The sequence below is a fragment of the Molothrus ater genome, chromosome 1 (assembly GCF_012460135.2).
Source record: "Molothrus ater isolate BHLD 08-10-18 breed brown headed cowbird chromosome 1, BPBGC_Mater_1.1, whole genome shotgun sequence".
NCBI lineage: Eukaryota > Metazoa > Chordata > Aves > Passeriformes > Icteridae > Molothrus > Molothrus ater.
This window is the reverse complement of record NC_050478.2, coordinates 149,143,423-149,162,288: the sequence shown is the minus strand read 5'-3', so window position 1 is coordinate 149,162,288 and position 18,866 is coordinate 149,143,423. Positions and strand designations below refer to the sequence as shown.

At 41.6% G+C, this 18,866-nt stretch overlaps 1 protein-coding gene across 7 annotated transcripts in view; it reads left to right on the top strand.

The window, feature by feature from the left end:
- The window catches only part of PTK2 (protein tyrosine kinase 2), a 189,659-nt gene that overhangs the window by 166,677 nt on the left and 4,116 nt on the right, over nucleotides 1–18,866 (top strand). For all 7 annotated transcript variants that reach the window (XM_054516825.1, XM_036378832.2, XM_036378838.2 and 4 more), the window contains 7 exons: nucleotides 501–612; nucleotides 2,959–3,045; nucleotides 4,215–4,352; nucleotides 6,089–6,220; nucleotides 12,965–13,027; nucleotides 15,916–15,955; nucleotides 16,595–16,701. In XM_054516825.1, the coding sequence (XP_054372800.1) occupies nucleotides 501–612; nucleotides 2,959–3,045; nucleotides 4,215–4,352; nucleotides 6,089–6,220; nucleotides 12,965–13,027; nucleotides 15,916–15,955; nucleotides 16,595–16,701 (679 nt within the window). The remainder of the gene's footprint in view (nucleotides 1–500; nucleotides 613–2,958; nucleotides 3,046–4,214; nucleotides 4,353–6,088; nucleotides 6,221–12,964; nucleotides 13,028–15,915; nucleotides 15,956–16,594; nucleotides 16,702–18,866) is intronic.

Genomic DNA, 18,866 nt, shown 5'->3' with positions numbered 1-18,866 from the left:
TGAAGAAGTATTTTTGACTGCTTTCTTTTAAAAAAAGGAAAAAAAAAATCCCAGTGATCTGAAGCTCTTGAGTTTCAGTAAAGAACATTTTCGGTTTGTTTTGAACCTTTGCAGCAGTTCAGTAGAATATTTTCTTGTGAAGATTAAGCTTTCATGCAAGTAAGTGCTTGATTGATTGTCTTTGAGGACTTCTCTGTGTAATTGCACATAAAAAGAACTGTTATGGAAAAAAAATTGTGTGTGAGATCAACCACAGCTTTCTGAAAATTGATGCTGTTTTCATTGTTAAAAGCACCCTGGTAATCCTACAGAATTATTTCTTCCTGATACTGGTTTTCAGGCACAAAACCAGTGTATGTAAAATAAATTTGGCTCTCAGTAGTTTTATAGCATTTCAAGTTAAGTACTGTTTATTAGTCTGAAAAATGCAAGAGCTGTGGGGAGAGGTTTATTAGTCACTGAAATTGGAGTTTTGCTTGATTGCAATGTGTTTTCCTTAGTACAATACTGGAGGAAGAGAAGCTGCAGCAAGAAGAACGAATGAGAATGGAATCCAGGCGACAAGTCACGGTGTCCTGGGACTCAGGAGGATCAGATGAAGCTCCTCCCAAGGTAGCTAAGACTGCAAATTACGTGTGTTTTACAAAAAACAAACAAAAACTTGCTTTTTATTCCGTTTATTTCTTCAGAGCCTGCCCTGATGGGTTGGTTCAAACCACGGCATTTTGGCCACTTCTGTCCCCATCTGGGAATCTTTGCCTGAAATGACCCAGCTCTGTTTGAACTGTGCTTAGAACTGATCTGTGCTGTGATACTGCTTTAAAGATTTTCTGTTTCTACTTGAAATTGTAAAAAAAACCCCGGAGCTGCCACAAAACTGTCTCCTGGCTTTTCCTTTTCCTTCTTGCTTGTAGCACTCCTGTAAATTGTTGGCTAATGAGCTCTCAGGCCAGCATGAAGTTTATTTATAACACATTAGTGACAGGACAGGAGTCAGCTAATTGCATTTTCCTTCTTCTGGACAGAAATGAGGGGTTTGTTTCCAAGGAACATACGTGGTTTAGTTTCCACTTCATTTTCATTTCTGTCCTGTTTGGATGTCACTGATGGCTTCTGCAGCTGTGGGAGTCCAACCCCACCAGTTCCCTCTCACTCTGCTTCCCCTCAGAGTTATTCTTGCAAGCTGTTGCTTGAAAGTTCGAGCCTGTATTTTGAAGAATTTCAATTTTGTGCAGTAACCAGCGTATTGTCTGCGTCCTGATAGTTTGTGGTGAATTCCTGGAACTCCCAGGTTCTGGAATAATAATTTATTAATAATAATTCTGATAATAATTCCAGGAGTACTTGTGTGGCACCTTGTGCTGCACACATTCCCCAGCACTCATAGAAAGGCAAATTTTGTTTTGGTTTGAGGGGAGAGGGAAGGTTTTTGTTTGTTTGGGGATTTTGGGGTGTTTTTCTTTCCATTTCCAGGTGGTTGCCTGATAGATCAGATTTCTGAGCTTAGTTCTGCATTTTGGTACCTTGATGGCAAATAGAAAATGTGGGCAGTGGAATTGCTGCTTTCATTTCAGAGTTAGAAACAGCAAACAATCTATCAAGCTGTTCAGTCATCTGAGATGAATTAGCAGGATTTGGTGTTTATCTAAACAATGTTCCAAGTTACAGAAGCAGATCAACTGCATAAATTGGACCAGTAGAATGCTTAATTTGAAATGAGCACCTTTGTGTGTGATGTATGAACTGAAACACTTGACCAAAGGTGTGTTAAAAATGCAGTTAATTCTTCCACTGGAGAGAATCTGTTTTGAGGGGCTTGCTATGTCCTTGTAGAAATACACTGTATTTCTGATGCTGTTGTTGGTTAGGTTTTTTTATACATTTCTTTTGTGTAAAATATGGATGTGTTTAATAATGTCATTGGAACAAGTGGAATCTTGTAGTTATAAGGTTTTAAGTGTCTCTTTAATTATTATCTAATTTTCTAATGTGACAACTGATTTTTTTTTATTCTTCTGCTGATTCATTGTAAGTGTTGCAGATTGTTGCAGGTCTTAAAACTCCTACACATACTCAAACAATTCCCAGGTCTCACAATCCATGCTCTGAGATCACTTGTATCTCACAGTGATATTTCTGATAGAGCCCTGAGACAGAAAACATCCTAGTCCAGAGTGAGAGTGAATGTATTCATCAAGCAATGATAAATTCTGCAGTCTCCAATTGATCTGGTTGCCTTGAACTGCCAGAAGGACTGAGAGCCCTTTGCAGAATGATGAAGTTTGGGGTTTTTTCCCTCTTTTTGGTTAATTTTTCTCCTCCTGAAATACCCAGCAATGCTGTTCCTTATTCAAAAAGAAACCCTCAGCTATACCTTTGGAGATTCAGAGTATGATCAAAAGCACTTTCCATGTTGAGGTAATTAGTGACCCAGAAATTAATAATCAGAACTAACTTTATACCTCAGAACACCGCATGGAAATAGCCATGCAAATAAATCCATTTGGTTTGTGTTATTCTTACTGAAAAAAAGAATTTACTTCTGAGAACAGTCACAAAAGCAGCAAAGTAACAGCAAAAATTGGAAACAAGGCTGTATTGCACCTGGAATTTTGATTTAAGACTTAGGTTCTTAGATGATGTTCTCTCTAGAGTTGAACAGAACAGAGCAGGTCATTGAGTGCAAGCAATTAAATAAATACAAAGGATTCATAGAGCAAGAATTATTTATTGACATACTGAGCAAACAATTCAGCTGCATCCGCTGCCAAGCAAAAATGGAGGAAAACTTATAACTTGATTTTAGTTGTTTAAAAAAAGTATTTGTAATTATAGAAAATCTGTTTTGGGGTTATTTTGAAGTTTGCCAAACCTGTAAATGTTCGTTTCACTGAAACATAATTTTCTGTGTTTAGTTGTGTGTGTTTAATGATTCTAAAAATTCCGTTTTCTTTACAGCCCAGTAGACCTGGTTACCCCAGCCCCAGATCCAGTGAAGGGTTTTATCCAAGCCCACAGCATATGGTACAGCCAAATCATTACCAGGTATTACATTTAATACCATGAGTGTCTGGTTTTTTTACAAATGTGGCTTTAGATGCAGCCGGTGGGATTGATGCACTTCTTTCATGGTTTATTTTAATTCAGTTCAGTTCTGAGTTTTGTTTTACATAGGAAAAAAAAAAAATCCAAACTGAGCCTGGTAGTTTTACTCCAGATGGTAAATATTTCCACATCTGATGTGGTGCTCAGATTCCTGAAACTGCAATGAAACACTTCAGACATTTCCAGATTTATTGAGGGAATGTGGTGTTCATGTTGACATTTGTGCTGAGCTGTGAAATCACTGGCTTCATAAAATGGCATTAACTGGGGGCCTTTCCTTGGGGTCATTGGTATTTTATTTTCTGTGTCCTGGTAGCTGCTGCCTTTAGCTCCACCACGTTGTATACTCACAGGTTTTGCTTTTCTTCTAAAACTGCTGAAGAAATTCAGAACAAAAGTTTGTCTTTAAAGGACTTTGAGCGATTTTAGGTTTGTCCAAGGCTACAGCCACATTACAGCTGTCTCAGTCAAGGGGATTTTTTTCCATGAAGAGAGGGAGGTTTTCATTGATTTAATAAGTACTTCAGGCTCATTAAAACTACTTGGATTTTCCTGTGGAGAAGTTCCCAGGCCACTCAGCTCAGCACACTAATTACATGCTGCCACTCAAGCCTTAAGCCTGTAAGATACAGCAGGGGGTACATTTTTATGGGGCTCTGTAGGGTGATGTTTGCAGGCTCCTATTAACTGGAACATGAGCTCTGCATGTAGAACTCTTACATATGTATCTATAGATTGAGTTTTGTCCTCAGAGGAGTTTGATCTCCTTGCCTGCAGAGGTTAGAGCATGCTGTGATGCTGCTGGTTTGATAGGCACCATAAAATACTTATCCTCAAAAGCTGTATTTGTGTCCTGTTGCAGTTATTCTAAAATACTTCTGTTATCATGAGCATCCTCAAAGACTTAAAACAGAGGTGTCATATTTTGGCTCAGCTTCCTTCTTCTGATGTTGCTTCTCCTTCTTCCTCTCAGTGTCTGCTTGAATTGAGTCATTTCTGTGCTTTCATGTCTTGGAGGGGATGTTTCCATCATGGGGAAGCACAGGTCTTACTAATATCTCTGTTTTTCTCTTTGTTTTTGCCCCTGTGGGGTTTTTTGCCCCCTTAAGGTGTCTGGCTACCCTGGTTCTCATGGGATACCAGCCATGGCAGGCAGCATTTATCCTGGGCAGGCTTCTCTCCTGGATCAAACAGATTCCTGGAACCATCGCCCTCAGGAAATATCAGTGTGGCAACCAAACATGGAGGTAGGAGATCTGACACATCTGCTACTGTGTTCTGTACACTTCAGTGCACTTTTTATTATTATAAATTGTATTACTTCTGTTATTTAGGTAGATCTGTTACAGGAGAACTGAGTTTTGCTGGTGCTTTTAAAATTGTCTCACTGCAGTGGACTGGGAGTCAGGACTGAATTGTTTTTTAAACAAATCCTTCTGTGTGAGGCTGGGTCTTGTATTTTCTGAGACCTCCGTTGAAGGGAGGAATGATGAATATGACTCCATGTTCTTAGAAGGCTAATTTATTATTTTATGATCTATATTATATTAAAGAATACTATACTAAACTATACTAAAGAAAAGAGAGAGGATACAGACAGAAGGCTAAAAGATACTAAAGAAAAACTCGTGACTCCTTTCAGAGTCCCAACACAGCCTGACTGTGATTGGTCATTAAGTCAAAAACAATTCACATTCCAAAGCAGCAAAACACAGGAGAAGCAAATGAGATCATATTGTTTTCCTTTTTCTCTGAGGCTTCTCAGCTTCCCAGGAGAAGAGTCCTGGGCAAAGAGATTTTTCAGAAAATATGACGGTGACAGCTGGGCATGAAGTGTCACTTCACATGAATTCTTGATGAGGTTGTTACTACTTACCTAACTGAGTGATAGCAAATATTTGTTCTTTGTTAAGAGAAGGCTTTACTGGAACTTACTGCTGTTCACAGAGATGGGAACACTCATAAAAAAAAAAACCTCTTGGGAGATACCCAGCACAGCTGAAGGATTGAGGCTTCTTTGTGACTTACCCAGAAGAGAAAATGAGAGGGTCTGAGAGACTGTTCCTGAGCTGAATTCCTTCTGGGTGCTCTCCAGCCTGTCATGATTGCACTGAGCTGCTCAGGAACATCAAATTAATTCCCCCTTTAACCTTCTGTCTTTTTTTTTTTCTGTTCTCCACTGTTGTACACTTTTTTATTCCATTTTCTCCTTCCACAAAGATTCAGTTTGTGCAGCTTCTGTCTTAATTTTTTTTCTTCTCTAACCAGCTCTATTCCCTGTGTTCCTGATAAACATTTAAGTGGTCTCTGAAATACAGAGAAGTTTGTTACCAAATTTCCCTTGACTTTTAAAAAAATACTAATTTATACACTATTTCTTAATGATTTCCAGGCAGCATTGGGGTATGGTATGTGGAGTATTTATAAGCTTAAGACAGGCATAAATATTTGGTCAGAAATTCGTTAAAAAATGTTTTTGTGACATGGTTTGTAAGCTTAAGGCAGCCATAAATATTTGGACAAAAATTCATTAAAAAAATGCTTTTGTGACATGCTTTGCCGCTGTTGGCTAACACTGAATAGCGTATTTGTTTTGATTTTTAAAAATGTATCTTGTAGCTTTTAACGACTGGATGGTTACATTATTGCTCAAGACCAAGAAAACAAGATTGATAAATCTGGTTTTGTTGTCCAGCTTAAGTGAAGTGCAACACAGGAAGTGACAATGTTGCTGAAAAACAGAACAGATTCTTTCAAATCTTTTTTGGTTGCAGTGACTAAGAGCAAGGCAGATAAAAAATTCAGGGTTGGAGGGAGTTTCTTCCAGTGCTCTCCTTCAGCTTTTGAGGAGCTGAAGAAACTCTACTTGACTGCTGCCAAGAATTGACTTCTAAAAACTTTTCCTTTTATCATCTCTAAGTTCTTGCACCTGTTGATAGGAATTTTCACTTGTGAGACTGAGTAAATTTCCTGTGGATTGCAGGATTCAGGCACTTTGGACATCCGTGGGATGAGCCAGGTTCTGCCCACACACCTCATGGAGGAGAGGTTGATACGGCAGCAGCAGGAGATGGAGGAGGATCAGCGCTGGCTCGAAAAAGAAGAACGATTCCTGGTAATTCTTTGTTTCACAGAGCTTCTTAATTCCTTCTGATTCTTGGGGTTTGTATTGCAGCTGCTTAAAAACTGGTCACTTCTGTGAAATGAGAAAATTTACAGGACACAGGACCCCCAAAATGTGGGTTTGGAAACAGGTTTTAAAATAGGTGTTGGGCTAGTGAGAACTGTATTTCAGATCTCTTGAACAGCTGTGGCTTTTGGTGAATCTCATTTTATCCAGTTGAGTGTTTGTGTGGGGGAAGTTGTGGGTACAATTCTGTGCCCATTTGGAGGTTGCCTGTTTGTTCTTACACAGAAGGATCTGTGTGTACTCTACCCCTAAAAAAGGTGTAACCATCTAAGAGTTGTGGCTGTGCTAAGAGTTGTACCCAGCCTTGCCCTGGAGGAATAATGGCACATGTTAGTGGGAAGAAATAATAGAAGAGAGAGCTCTGTGAGTAGGGAAAAGCTCTGAACCTCACCACGAGCAGGAAGAAGAGATCATTGGTAATGGGATGTTCTGATGGTGTTTCTCTGCACTTCCACAGAGAATTGTTGTCAGTGCCACTGGTGGATGTTTTTTTGGTTCAGCTCTGGCTTCCCAGTTGTCAAAATTCAAGTTGAGTGTTACATTTCTCCTGCTTGAGGCTGATGGCTACAGATGGAGTAGAAGGTGGGAGTAGAATGTCACCAGGAGCCTGTGGGTGCCTGATGCTCACAGGACAAGGGATAATTTACAGTGCTGTGTGTGGGTTGTGGCACACAGCAGCCCTGTGCTTGACCTTAGGCATATTTCAGGGAATGTTTCAGTTTGGAAATCTCCTGTGTTGGAGCTGCTGGTAGATGCTCCCATGTCCAGGACATGTTCTAGCTGAGATCCACATTGTGCCTGAGCTAAGAAGTGACTTTTGATTAATGGGTGTTGAAACTGGTTTCCTTCTAAGTCCATTTTGGGAATTTGCAGTTTCCCATTGGGATGACAGCAAACAAACCCCTGTGCCCAGATTGCTTGCTCTGAAGAGAGGGAGGGGAAAGGAAAATTTCTTCCCTAATTTAGGCATTAGCTTTTCCAGTCTTGTGTGGCACCACTTGCTGGTGACCTACACAACCCAGGAGGTCAAACTCATCCCTGACAGTTAAAACTTTAAAGATGGTAAAGAACTATTTGTGGAATCAGCTTTCTGGGAATGGGGCATTGACATTGCAGGGGTGGCAGTAGGTTGTGTGGGAACTTTCTGCAGAAAACTTTCTGGTTTTTTGTGTAGAATAAAGGATGATCATTTGTATTATTTGTTGATTCAGTCTCTGGACCATTAGGGTGTTTATCATCCCCCATATTGACACTGAGAAGGAACTTGCTGATTTTCCTTTTTATCTGTAATACACTCATAGCATCTGTTTGGGAGAGATTTGCTGTTTCCATTTTGTGTTGGGTTTATTGTGGAGAAACACCATCTCTCTTGCATCTATTCTGTTAAGGAATTGGAATCCATAAGAGATTTCAATTCTTTTTTTTTTTCCACATTAACATTTTGACTGTACAGACTTTGAGGTTCACCCTTGGATGCCTATTACAAATTTATACCCCATGTTAGGAGCTAAATGAGTTGCTGGTAGCCACAGGGTGCCTTTGAGCCCATAGCAGGATGTGTGTAAGGAGGATATTTAGTTTATAGGTGGGTGTTTCTTGGAAAAGGAATGTGGGTGAATTTCTAAATTTAGCCCTGAGGAAGTGAAGATGTGGAAAAGTCATAGTGGGGAGTCATTCTTGGAAGCCTTGCAGGTCTCCTGAAGATATCACCACAATTCAGACATGAGGGTCCAAACATGTGAAAATAAGTCATTTATTGAGGCATTAAGGCCATAAAATGGTGTCCAACATAGAAATAAGCCAGGTGTTACACACACATGCTCCTTGGCCAGTGTCCTCTAGTGAGTGACAACATTTCTGCCCTGGGAAGAAGGTCCTCCCCTATTTTCATTCCATGTGATTTAGGGAGAAGAAATCTGGCCCTCCCTTGCCTGCTTTAGACAGCTTTCAAATAATATTTGTCCTTTTCAGCACAGAGAACAACAGAGTAGAGTCAGATTTTAATATTTAACTTACTTAACTATAATATTTAACTTTTGTAACCATGTGTAGTGTTCTCAGTGTAAACTGTCTGCTTCCAAAAACAGCTCTATTTACCCAATCCTCAGGCTCTACAGCACATCCCACTTGTACTACTGAGAGTTGGACTCACAGGGGAGCAACTGCAAATGATTTATTGTAAGACACTGCAACAAGATGGAAGATCCTCTCTGGGTTTCTGTTGGTACAATTTTTGTTTCCCCAGAGTAACACCAACTTGCTCATGACTTGAAATTTATTGCTGCTTCTGCAGGGAGAAAATACAACTCACAGCACATTGGTACAGGGATAAACAGCACTGATGCTGCTGGAGGGGACTCCCCAGATGGGGAATTCAGTGCAGTGGCATTGAAATGGAAATGTGCTGGTCTTTGGGGAGCTTGTTATCAGTGTAAGCAGTTTGCCTGAAACTGGTCCTTGGAGAACATGGGACTAGTTAGTACTTGAAAGGATAAAAATGTTGTTTTCAAGCTGCAGCCTTAACAGAATGCAGAATTTTGGAAATTCTGCTGTAAAAAGGGAAAACAAACAGGTCTCTCCTCATGGGAAGCTCCCAAATGAAAATAAATCCGTTGTGTAAAAACTGAAAAGTAAAGAAGTCTTTGGTTTTAAATTGTACCAAATATATCCATTGGAGAGTGAGAAGAGAATTGGTGGAGGGGTTGATTTTGGGGGATCCAGGACTGACGCCCCAGCCCCTGACAGGGAGGGAAGGCAGCACTTCAGCTCTGCCAGCTTTATGGACACTGATTAAAACTTTTGATCATTAAATTTTCATGCTCTATTGATAAAAGTGCTGTGGAGAGAATCATCTCCAGGAAGGACAGAAATAGGTGAATTATTTTTGAGAAAGCTGAACAGGAGACACAAAGCATTACTGCACCTAAAGCTTGATGCAGATCACTACAGGACACAGTCTCTGTCCAGGGCACCTTCAGGTAGAAGAGGAAATGGCTGCAGTACAAACAATCTAAAACCATCAAAAATTATCTCTGAACATTTTACACATCTCCTCTTTTAGACCTATTTAATGTCTGCTCCTTCCTTTATTTGGAGTTCCCGCTTTGAACCTTTCTTTCTGGCTGGGCTGATGTTATGTACATGATTTTTAATCAGATAAATAAAGATATATATGTGCATGCCTGTTAGTAACTCCTCAGCAGACAGAACAGTTTTATTCTAAGAAATTTATAGTCTCTTCTGGGATAGCTTAAGAAGAAATAACTCACATATTTTCCTTATCATGCTTGGGTTCGTTGTTTTTTTTTCTGAAATTCCCACATAGTTGTGGTTTTTGTCCTATTTTGACACTGAGAACTGCAATTCAAGTCTAATTGATGTGAACTGTTGCTAAAATAAGATTCTAATTTTAAGCCTGAGAAAATCCCACCAAGACATTACAATTCAGCATGTCCTGAGAACTCCAAGGCTTACATATTCTTTTATTAGCAAGGAACCAGAAATACTGGAAATAAAGTGGATTATGTCCCACTTTGTCAACATATACATCCTGTCTGAAAATTCCTCTTGACATTTCCAAAGATTTCAGATAGTAGGCTTATTTATTAAAAAGAAAAATCCATTTACTTTTGAAGGACTTTGGTTTCTGCAAGATTTTAACAACATACAGTTCTTTATCTCTGTGGTTTTTGGGAGGTCCAGAGCCATGGTGGGGACTGGGAAGATGGCAGGGTGTTCTTTGGGGCTGTGAAATGGTGTGTGAAGTACAGAACAGGTTTGGTGTGAGGCTGAGTGTTGACCTAGAGAATGTTGCATTAAACAGCTGAAAGATCTCAGAATTAAAAATTCAGCAATGCTTTGCTGTTGTGGCAGCATAAGGGACTCAAAACTCTTGCAACTGCAGAAGTGGAAGAATTGCTGCTGAATAATAACTTTAAAATACAATGGGAGTTTGATCATCAAAATCACCTTTACTGTAAAATAATTTGCCTTCTGACATTTCCACATCTACACAAGAGAATAAACCAGAAAATCATTTAGTCAAATGGGAGTAGTTAGAATTTCTTAGAACATTAAAATCAGTAAATATATAATTGGGACTTTTCTCAGTCATTGGACACAAAAGTTGAACATTTCTCTTTTGTTCCATGTGTTCTTGACTACCCAGGTTTTGAAGGAGCAGAGGAGAATGCTTGTGGAAGTTGAAAGAAGTTGATGTCCTGCTAAAGGATTTTTTCCTTATTTCTGAGGTGTAGCTGCTCAGGGTCCCTCAGCTTTGCCATCACCCCCTGGCACTTGGGATCTGCAGGTTGGGATCAGGTTCTTGGAGGTGCCAGGGCAGCACCCCTGCCCTCACAGCCTTGTTTGGGTGGGGGCCAAGTTAATAATCACCATTTTTGTGATATTTGCTGAGCATTTGCAGCTTTTCTGTGCAGCACTTCCTGGGCTGTGGGCTGTCCAAGATGGGGTGTCCTGGGGGGAACTCAACATTCTGCACGTTGGCTGCTGGTGGAGACTTGGGGAATGGAATTGTTGCTGTGACTCGGAGCCTTTGGATGCTGGAAGGAGGGACCTTCTTAGCAAGACAAGCAGAGGAGATGGGTTTTGTGTCTGCTAATTTCAGTTTTTGCTTATATTACTAGGGAAAAAAGTCCTGTTACTTGGACTAGTGGGCATTTTTATGCTTCTGACTCTTCTAAAATGCTCAATATTTCATTGTCTCTGGAGTCTGGTCTGAGGGATGTGTTCTGGATGGTCCAGGGGAAGGTGTCCCTGCCCATGGAAGGCATTGGAATGAGAAGATCTTTAAGGTCCCTTCCAGCCCAAACCATTCTATGGTTTAAGGTGCATTTTTTGAGTAATAAATTGCTATAAGTGCAAAGAGCATTAAAGACCCCTGTGATAAAACAGTCTTTGGTTATTTCCAAAGAGTTTGGGCACTTCCCTGGCTAGAAATGAACATGAAATGATGGCAAATTGTGAGCATCAGTGTAATAGAAATGTAGTTTGTCATATGCTTTATATGGATATTTAACAAGGATAGCTGTTTGATTTAGCTGAAGAATACTATGAGAATCATGACTTTACCTGTCTAGGGAGGTTTCAGACATACTCATATCAAATGAGACTTTAATCAGAAAAAAATTCCTTTATCGTAATAAGGAAATAAACTGGAGATGAATCATGGTAGGTTTCATCTTGAAATTTGTCACAAATTCCTGGAAAAATATGAGGAGACCACTTGTGTCTGTTTCAGTTCTTCACATTTAGGAGGGGGTTAAATGTTTCCCTGTCTGATATGATTTTCTATTTTTAATCTGCATGTTCTTTCAGGCAGTGACTGTCTCTGCCTGTGCCCCACTCAGTCTGCAGAAGACTGAATGAAAATCCCAAAGACAGACTGGCAGCACAACTGGACTATTTTTAATGACAGAAGATCAATATTAGTGAGTTTTTGCAGGTTCCTTCTGCCCTGCTGGTTTTTAGGGTCATTTAGTAGGATTTGTGAGTTGGAATTATTCTTTAGTATTCTTACAAGAGGAAGGAATCTCAAATAGCCTTAAAACAAGAAAAGGATGTATTTGTCCCCTGAAATTAACCCTGAAAGAACATGTGGTCAGTTTAGTGGCACTGTGTTTAGTTACACCTACATTTCTCTAAATTAAAAAAATGTTATTTCCATATTATGTGTGACCATTTTATCCCTTGAGTTATCAGTGACTCCTCATCCAGTCTTGTAGGAGAGTCAGATAAATCCTGTTTTTAAGTGTCAGAATTGGTGCACAAGAAGCACACTGTAATTTTGCTGAGTTTGTGTCTTCAGATCAGTGTTAACTTTGGCTTCACATCCACTATTCCTTTGTCTTCCCATGTAATCAATGTTGTCCTTGAAGAATAAATAAAACATACCTGGATTTCCTGGGGACATAAGTGGGGTTTTCCTGTGAAGGGCCAGAAGTTGGACTTAGTGGTTGTTGTGAGTCCCTTCCAACTTAGGATATTCTGTGAGAAAAATGACTGGTTTATGTGTGGAAAAAAAAAAAAGAAAAATTGTTGTGGTTTTATTTTTGCTTTTAGAAACAACCAAGCCCCAGATTCCTGTATTGTGCTGAAAACACATGAAATATAAATTTGTTTGTTGCTTGTATGGGAAGAAAAGGGCATCTGGATGGCTTTGTTGGCTGGCTGTATCCACATGGAGTGTTTAGAGAGCTCCAGTAATTGGCCCCATTTGCTTGCAGAGGGAGCCAAGTACATTTAAGCCATCCTGGGGCAGGAAGCGGGAATTAATGCGCAGCGTTTCTCATCCTGTGGTTGGAATTTTGCTGTTGGGAAGCAAGCTTTTTTTTCTTTTTTTTTTTTCAGAAAAAAACACAACTTTTGCTGCCTTTGAGAAAACTAAAATGCAGATTTTCCAGTGTTGTGTCAGCTCAGTGGTACTTTGGATATTTATTAGAGCATTTTGACTCCTGTGCTGGGGGCGGCTGCAGGAGGAGCAGCCGAGGCTCCGGTGGCGGCAGCGGGGGCGCAGGGGCTGGAGTGAAATGACATCTGGATTTGCCAGTGTGCATTTTGAACAGCATTTCCCTGTCTTTACACTGCCTCTAAGCCACGGGCACATCACTGGGTAAGCAGAGCACAAAGTGAATCCTTGGATTTCTGTTTCAGAAACCCGACATGAGGCACTCCAGGGGCAGCATTGACCGCGAGGACGGAGCTCTCCAGGGCCCTGTAAGTGTGGGGGATCTTTTCCTCTCCCAGCTCTTCCTCCAGTTTCCTGCTAGAACATGCTGTACACTGCCTTGGGGGTGGGAGATGATTTAAAGGTTTTGCTAAATGTTTCCACTGTTATTACATGGTAGTACAGCTTTCCAAGAGGCTCAGCTTCTGTGGGAACTGCAGCCACAGCAAAGTGGTTCATGCAGCAGTTTGGGGGATTTGGGGTCTGTTGGTTGTTTTTGGTTTTTTTTCCCCTTGAAGCTGTTCCTGAAACAAATATTAAAATGTTTCCACAAATACGTTACAATAATTTCCAAGTGTTCATGTGCTGTAGAATTGGGCCTTTTATTTAAAAATGGGGATTGTTTTCTGCAAGTTCTGTCAACAGGAAGCAGGATTAAAGTAACTTTTGCAGTTGTTTAAATATCTGAAGGGTTTTCTCACAAGGAATGTAAATGTTGCTGTTGTATTATCCAGAATTCTGTTTGGGGTAAATGATCCACTATGAAACAATTGGAATAAACCCCACAGCCATTCCTTTATTCCCAGACAGCAGCTGCAGCTCGGGTGTTATTTCTTAGTGGCTTAATTCCTGTCTGTTTAATTTAATTAAAACCATTTTTTCAATTGTTGAATTGCCATTGGAATCTCTGGATCAAACTGTTGGAAAAGGGGGATTAGGCTAGGCACTGTTAATGGCAGAAAAACCTGGTGCTTCATCCACCAGAAAACAGTGGATATTTTAAATCCACCCTCCTGTTTCATTTGGGATGCAATTGTAAACTTCTGCTTTGGCTTCAGCTTCACTTTTTAAGAATTTAGGGATTCTTCCTGCATTTGCAGCCAAGATAGTCATGAATGAGTGTATCAGTGACACACTGCAGCACAGTCTCTGGAGACATGCATGTCTGGAAGCTCCTAAGATTTTTTTCCATGAATTTGGAGAAGATTCTTAGTTAATGTTAGGCCTTGGCTGTTGTTACATCTTTATATAAGAGCAAGAAAAGTGTTGGTGCATTTTGTGCTGCTCGTGAAGATACTTTGAGATGCCCAGGAGATTTTCAGGTCATGCCACAGGTCACAGATTCCAAACTGTTTCCAGGGGAAGTCCTGTCTGCCCAGATGAGGTGGTCCAATATCATTCCCCATCTGAAAGGGTTTGAAGAAAACGCTTCATGGTCATGGACAAAATGGGTTTTAAAAGAGATTCTAATTCATGGTAACTGCATTTCTAGTCACAGAATTTGATCTTGTAGATTCAGAACATAACTCTGACTTCATTTGCAGTGGGAAATGCTTAATGCTGCTGTGAGTCAATTTGAGTTTCTGACTGAGGATGAGAAACTGGGCAGTGATAAAAATGAGAAGTCACCACCCACATTTTGGCAGTTCCTGTCTGATCACATTTTTTTGACCTGTACTTTCAATACCCAATTTTATGGAAGTAAGATTGCAAGAATTGTTTTAGTGGGATGCCATTCTTCTGCTTCTCTCTTGGTCTCTTTCTTTGCCCCTGGGGTTATCAGATTTGAAATATTTAGGTTAACAGCACAAATAAAAGGTAATGATGTGACTGAATGCCTCTATTTCATGTCCCTATTTTTGAGGTGACCAACTTCAAAGAGCAACAGACCAGTGTCATTTCTGGTTCTCCTCTTGTTGTTGACATTTTTAAAAAGCCCTTCTTGTGGTGCTGTCCCGCTGAAACTGCAGTCAAGCTTTGTCAGCACCACTTCTCTCCCTGCAGTGGCACAAACAGCATCTCTGTAGAGATGCCACCTGTCCCTGTTTCCAAAGTCTGACATTTCCTTTGTCCACCTGAGATCTAGAAGATCCCTGCCCTGCCAGGCCCTTTTCTGCCCTGCTTGCTTGATTTCCAGCACTGTGGAATTGTCTGCCTCTGTGCTCTTTAAAGATTGCTCTTTAAAACCACCTGACATCCATGGACTCCAGTTCTTTCAAAAGCAGATTCCCAGGGGACCTCACTATTTCCTGGAAAGCACCCAAAGTCCACTCCCTCCATGGCCAAGGTTTTGCTGGAATTTTTTCTCCTATCTCCAACAATTTGAAGCTCAACTCCTTTGTGGTGGCCATGACTAAGGCAGCCACTGCTCAGCACTTGGCCCATGAGTCCCTCTCTGTTTACAAACAGCAATTCCCGGAATCACCTTTCCCAGTGTTCCTTAATACCTGCACCAAGAAGTTACTTTCACAGGAATTTCTTGGACCTCTTTGTGTCCACTGTATGATATTCCCAGTTGAATTTTGAGAAGTTAAAATCACCCCTGAGGGCCAGGGCAGTTGACAGAGATATTCCTTAATACTGTGCTGACTCTTGGGCTGCTCACAGTGGTGATGAGGTTGGTGTGAAGGATGGATGAATGCCATTACCAGGGAAAGTCACTTCAGTCTGTTACTAAATTCTTCCAAGTGGATGAGCAAATGGGCCTTGAGTAAGAGCTTTGCAACAAAACCAAAAAGCAAACCAGTTTTAAAGTGTGCTCCCATTACAGAACCATTCAGCAGGAAGTTCTGCAGTTTCTCTGTTGTGTTGTCATTTCTTCTTCACCACCATGACCTCTAAGTTGGATCTGTGGACAGACTGAAAACGCCTGTGACTCTCTCACCACCTTTGAGTAATAAGGATGAACTGCCATGTGGAGGCCAGGGCTGTTGTGAGCAGTACAAAATACATGCAAATTCTTTTATTGCTCTGTAAGAGACTTGTAGTGAGGGACTGATGATGGTGAATTGGGATGTATTTTCAGCTGGTGGGAAATGTGCTGAGAGCTGGCTGCTCTTGGTGTTTGAGATTGAGAGAGTGCTGATGAGAGCTGCAAGCACTGCAATAACTATTTAATATGTTTATTTTATTTTATTTATTCTATTCTATTTTTTAGGCTGGTAACCAGCACATATATCAGCCTGTGGGAAAACCAGGTAAGCAGTAAATGCAGATGGTGACATTTTGAGTATTTTATTACAAGTCTTGTAGCAGCAGTAGTGAACCAAAGTTCATGGCAGTATTTCCATAGAGTGGGTTCACTTCCAGGTGCTACACATAGATCTTTGTGTGCTGTGTGTTCAGGTTCCCCATACAGGCCCCAGACATGCAATCAGCAAAGCCAAGGAAGTGTTTAGATCAACAAGCAGGAAATGTCTAGAGCAAGCTGAGTCAGAGTGGGAATTCACCCAGGGTGGAGTTCAGACATGTAAAACAGCAGTAGACACCTAAAATTGGGTTTCTCAGTCTCAAAAGTGAATCACCCAGTTTGCTGCTGGGAAGAAATCCAGATTCACACAGCATATGGGACCAGGGATGACACCATCTCAGGGCTGGGGTAGCTGTTCCCAGAGCAGCAGCAGTTACCCCACAAAAGGAGTTTCAGGTATTTAACTAAAACAATCCTGCTCTCATAAAGTGCAGCTCCCACAAACAGTGCATTTACTTCAGGACACCTAAAGATCTCCCATCTGTGGCAGAGAAGAGCACATGCAGCCTGTGCAGGGCAGAGCAGGAGGGTGAAAGGTGCCTCTGACACCTTGCTGCTCTAAAATCACCATTTTTTTGTTGAGCAGATCACGCGGCTCCGCCAAAGAAGCCCCCGCGCCCCGGAGCCCCCGGGCACCTGGGCAGCCTGGCCAGCCTCAACAGCCCCGTGGACAGCTACAACGAGGGTGTGAAGGTAGGGGAACCCCCAGAAAATGGAACAATACCAGGGCTACTTTATTCATGACCAGTGAAATAGCCCCAGCAAATCAAATGTGACAGCTCTGAGGTAGTGTGGTGTTCCTGAAGTAGAGAGCGTGAAAAGCAAAGGGGGCCAAACTTCATGAGTAAATAATGTCATGGGGCAAACACACCCTGGCAGCTCTCAGGGGGGTGAGGGGGAACTCAGGTTCTCCCTGGCTGTGATTTAGTGTGCTCCTCAGCTAGACCCTTTCCAGCTGAGCTTATTTCTAGTTTGGAATGATGAGGTGTCCCAAATGGGCCCAGCTCCCTGTTGAGCAGGATGGAGCGTGCCCAGGGATCCCAGCTACTCAGAGGGTACCAAAGTCTCCTGTCCTTGGTTACAGGAGGTGAGACCTCTCCTGCAGTGCTCAAAAAGCTCTTTCTGCAGCACCAGGGCTCCTCAAACCCTACCAGCACTGGGGAACAAGGGAAGAGGGGAAATGGGCTGGCTGACCTGGGAGTGAGATACTTCCTGATGTGTTGTTTCATTTCCCATAAATAGCAATAAAGCCAAAACTGAAACTTGACAGTGGTTTTGTAGCAGAGATGCTGCTGCAGGGTGCAGTGTCCTGCCCCTGCTGCAACTGGTGTCCACAGAACAGCTCCTAAGGATGTCAGGCACTCCCAAAATCATCCCTTTGTGTGCTGTTTCCTGCCTGTGGGACTCTGCCACCTTTGTAATCTCCAGGAAACAGCCCTGCCAGGCCTGTAGTAAAGAACAGGAATCCATGGTGTGGTGGCCACAGCAGTTGGGATGAGTGACACTTATTTTAGGTGATTTAAGGAAATACAGAAAAAGCCCAGTTCATCTGAACATGAAATTCAGAACTGCCATCAGAGCAGTGTGTTTAGCCACTGCCAGCCTGTCTCACTCCTGCTCGTGTTCTGGGATTATTGGAATGTTTAAGAATCAGTGTAAATAGCCAGCAGTGGTGAATTTGAGCAGGATTATTTATCATAAACTGATGCCAGTGCTTTACGAGCTGCCAAGCCTCAGTAAACATCAAAAAGCAGTAACAGATGTGTTCCTAAACTCAGCTTCTCTAAAATTTCCTTTCTAAATGCTGATGCTGAAACATGAAAAAATGTTTTTGAAATACAGACTTCTGACAACAAACAAACTTGAGCAGTCAGAGACATCAGTAGTGACAAGTGAACAGGATTTGTGTACTAAATAGCTCTTTGAGTAGGAAAGAAGGGCTGATTTTTATTCTTCTGTCAAAATTTTCTTGGAATTGGATTGTTTTATGCCCCTTGAAGAAAACAGCCCATTACTTTTTGGCATAGCTTTGTTAATGGTTGCAGTCCTAAACTGAAGATGCTTCTGGGGTTCATTTTGGACTCCTTTTTCTCTACACCCAGTTCAGACTCCCTTTTCAGGGAGAGCACAGATGAAGAGGATTGGAATTTCCTGCCCTTGGGAGCCCTCAGGGCAGGCTCCAGAGACCTCCTGGGTGAGGCGGAGTCAGCCAGTTCCACAAAGAAACTCAAAATTCTGCAAAATAGTGGTGTTGATATTGGGGATAAACAAAGAGAAACCAAGGGCTGAGAAACACAATGTCCATAGTCTTGAAAGGTTTGGGTCTGGAGTTCCAAGGGTTGGGAATCATCTGGAATGGGTTCTTGGTAGTTCCTGGCCATAGCTGTGATGAGTTCTTGTGAACAAGTCCTGCACAGTTAAATCACCATGTATTTCCCATCATGACTTACCTAAACAAAACATTCCAGAAAGATGAATATAAAATTTTCCTGAATGCATTGAGTCCTGGACTGTTTGTGCAGAGGGACCAGCAGTGTTCCCAGGACAGGTTTCCCAGGCCCTTGCTCCACTCAGCACTCTGCTGCTGGCCACACTGGCTTGCTCCTGTCCAGCTTTGCATGATCTGCTGCCCGTGTGTTGAGTCAGGAGGAAGCATGGGGTGCATGGCAAACCCTTCCACTGCCCACAGGGGTGCACAGCAGCTCTTCTGTCACACAGGGCCCAGAGCTAACACGGGTGGCTGCCAGTTCTGGTGAGGATGCGTTTTCGTTGCAGGCTTTTTAACTGATCTCTGATTGCTACACATGTTTTGGGTTTGTTTGGTTTGTTTTTTTTTTCCTGCTGAGTTTTATTAATAT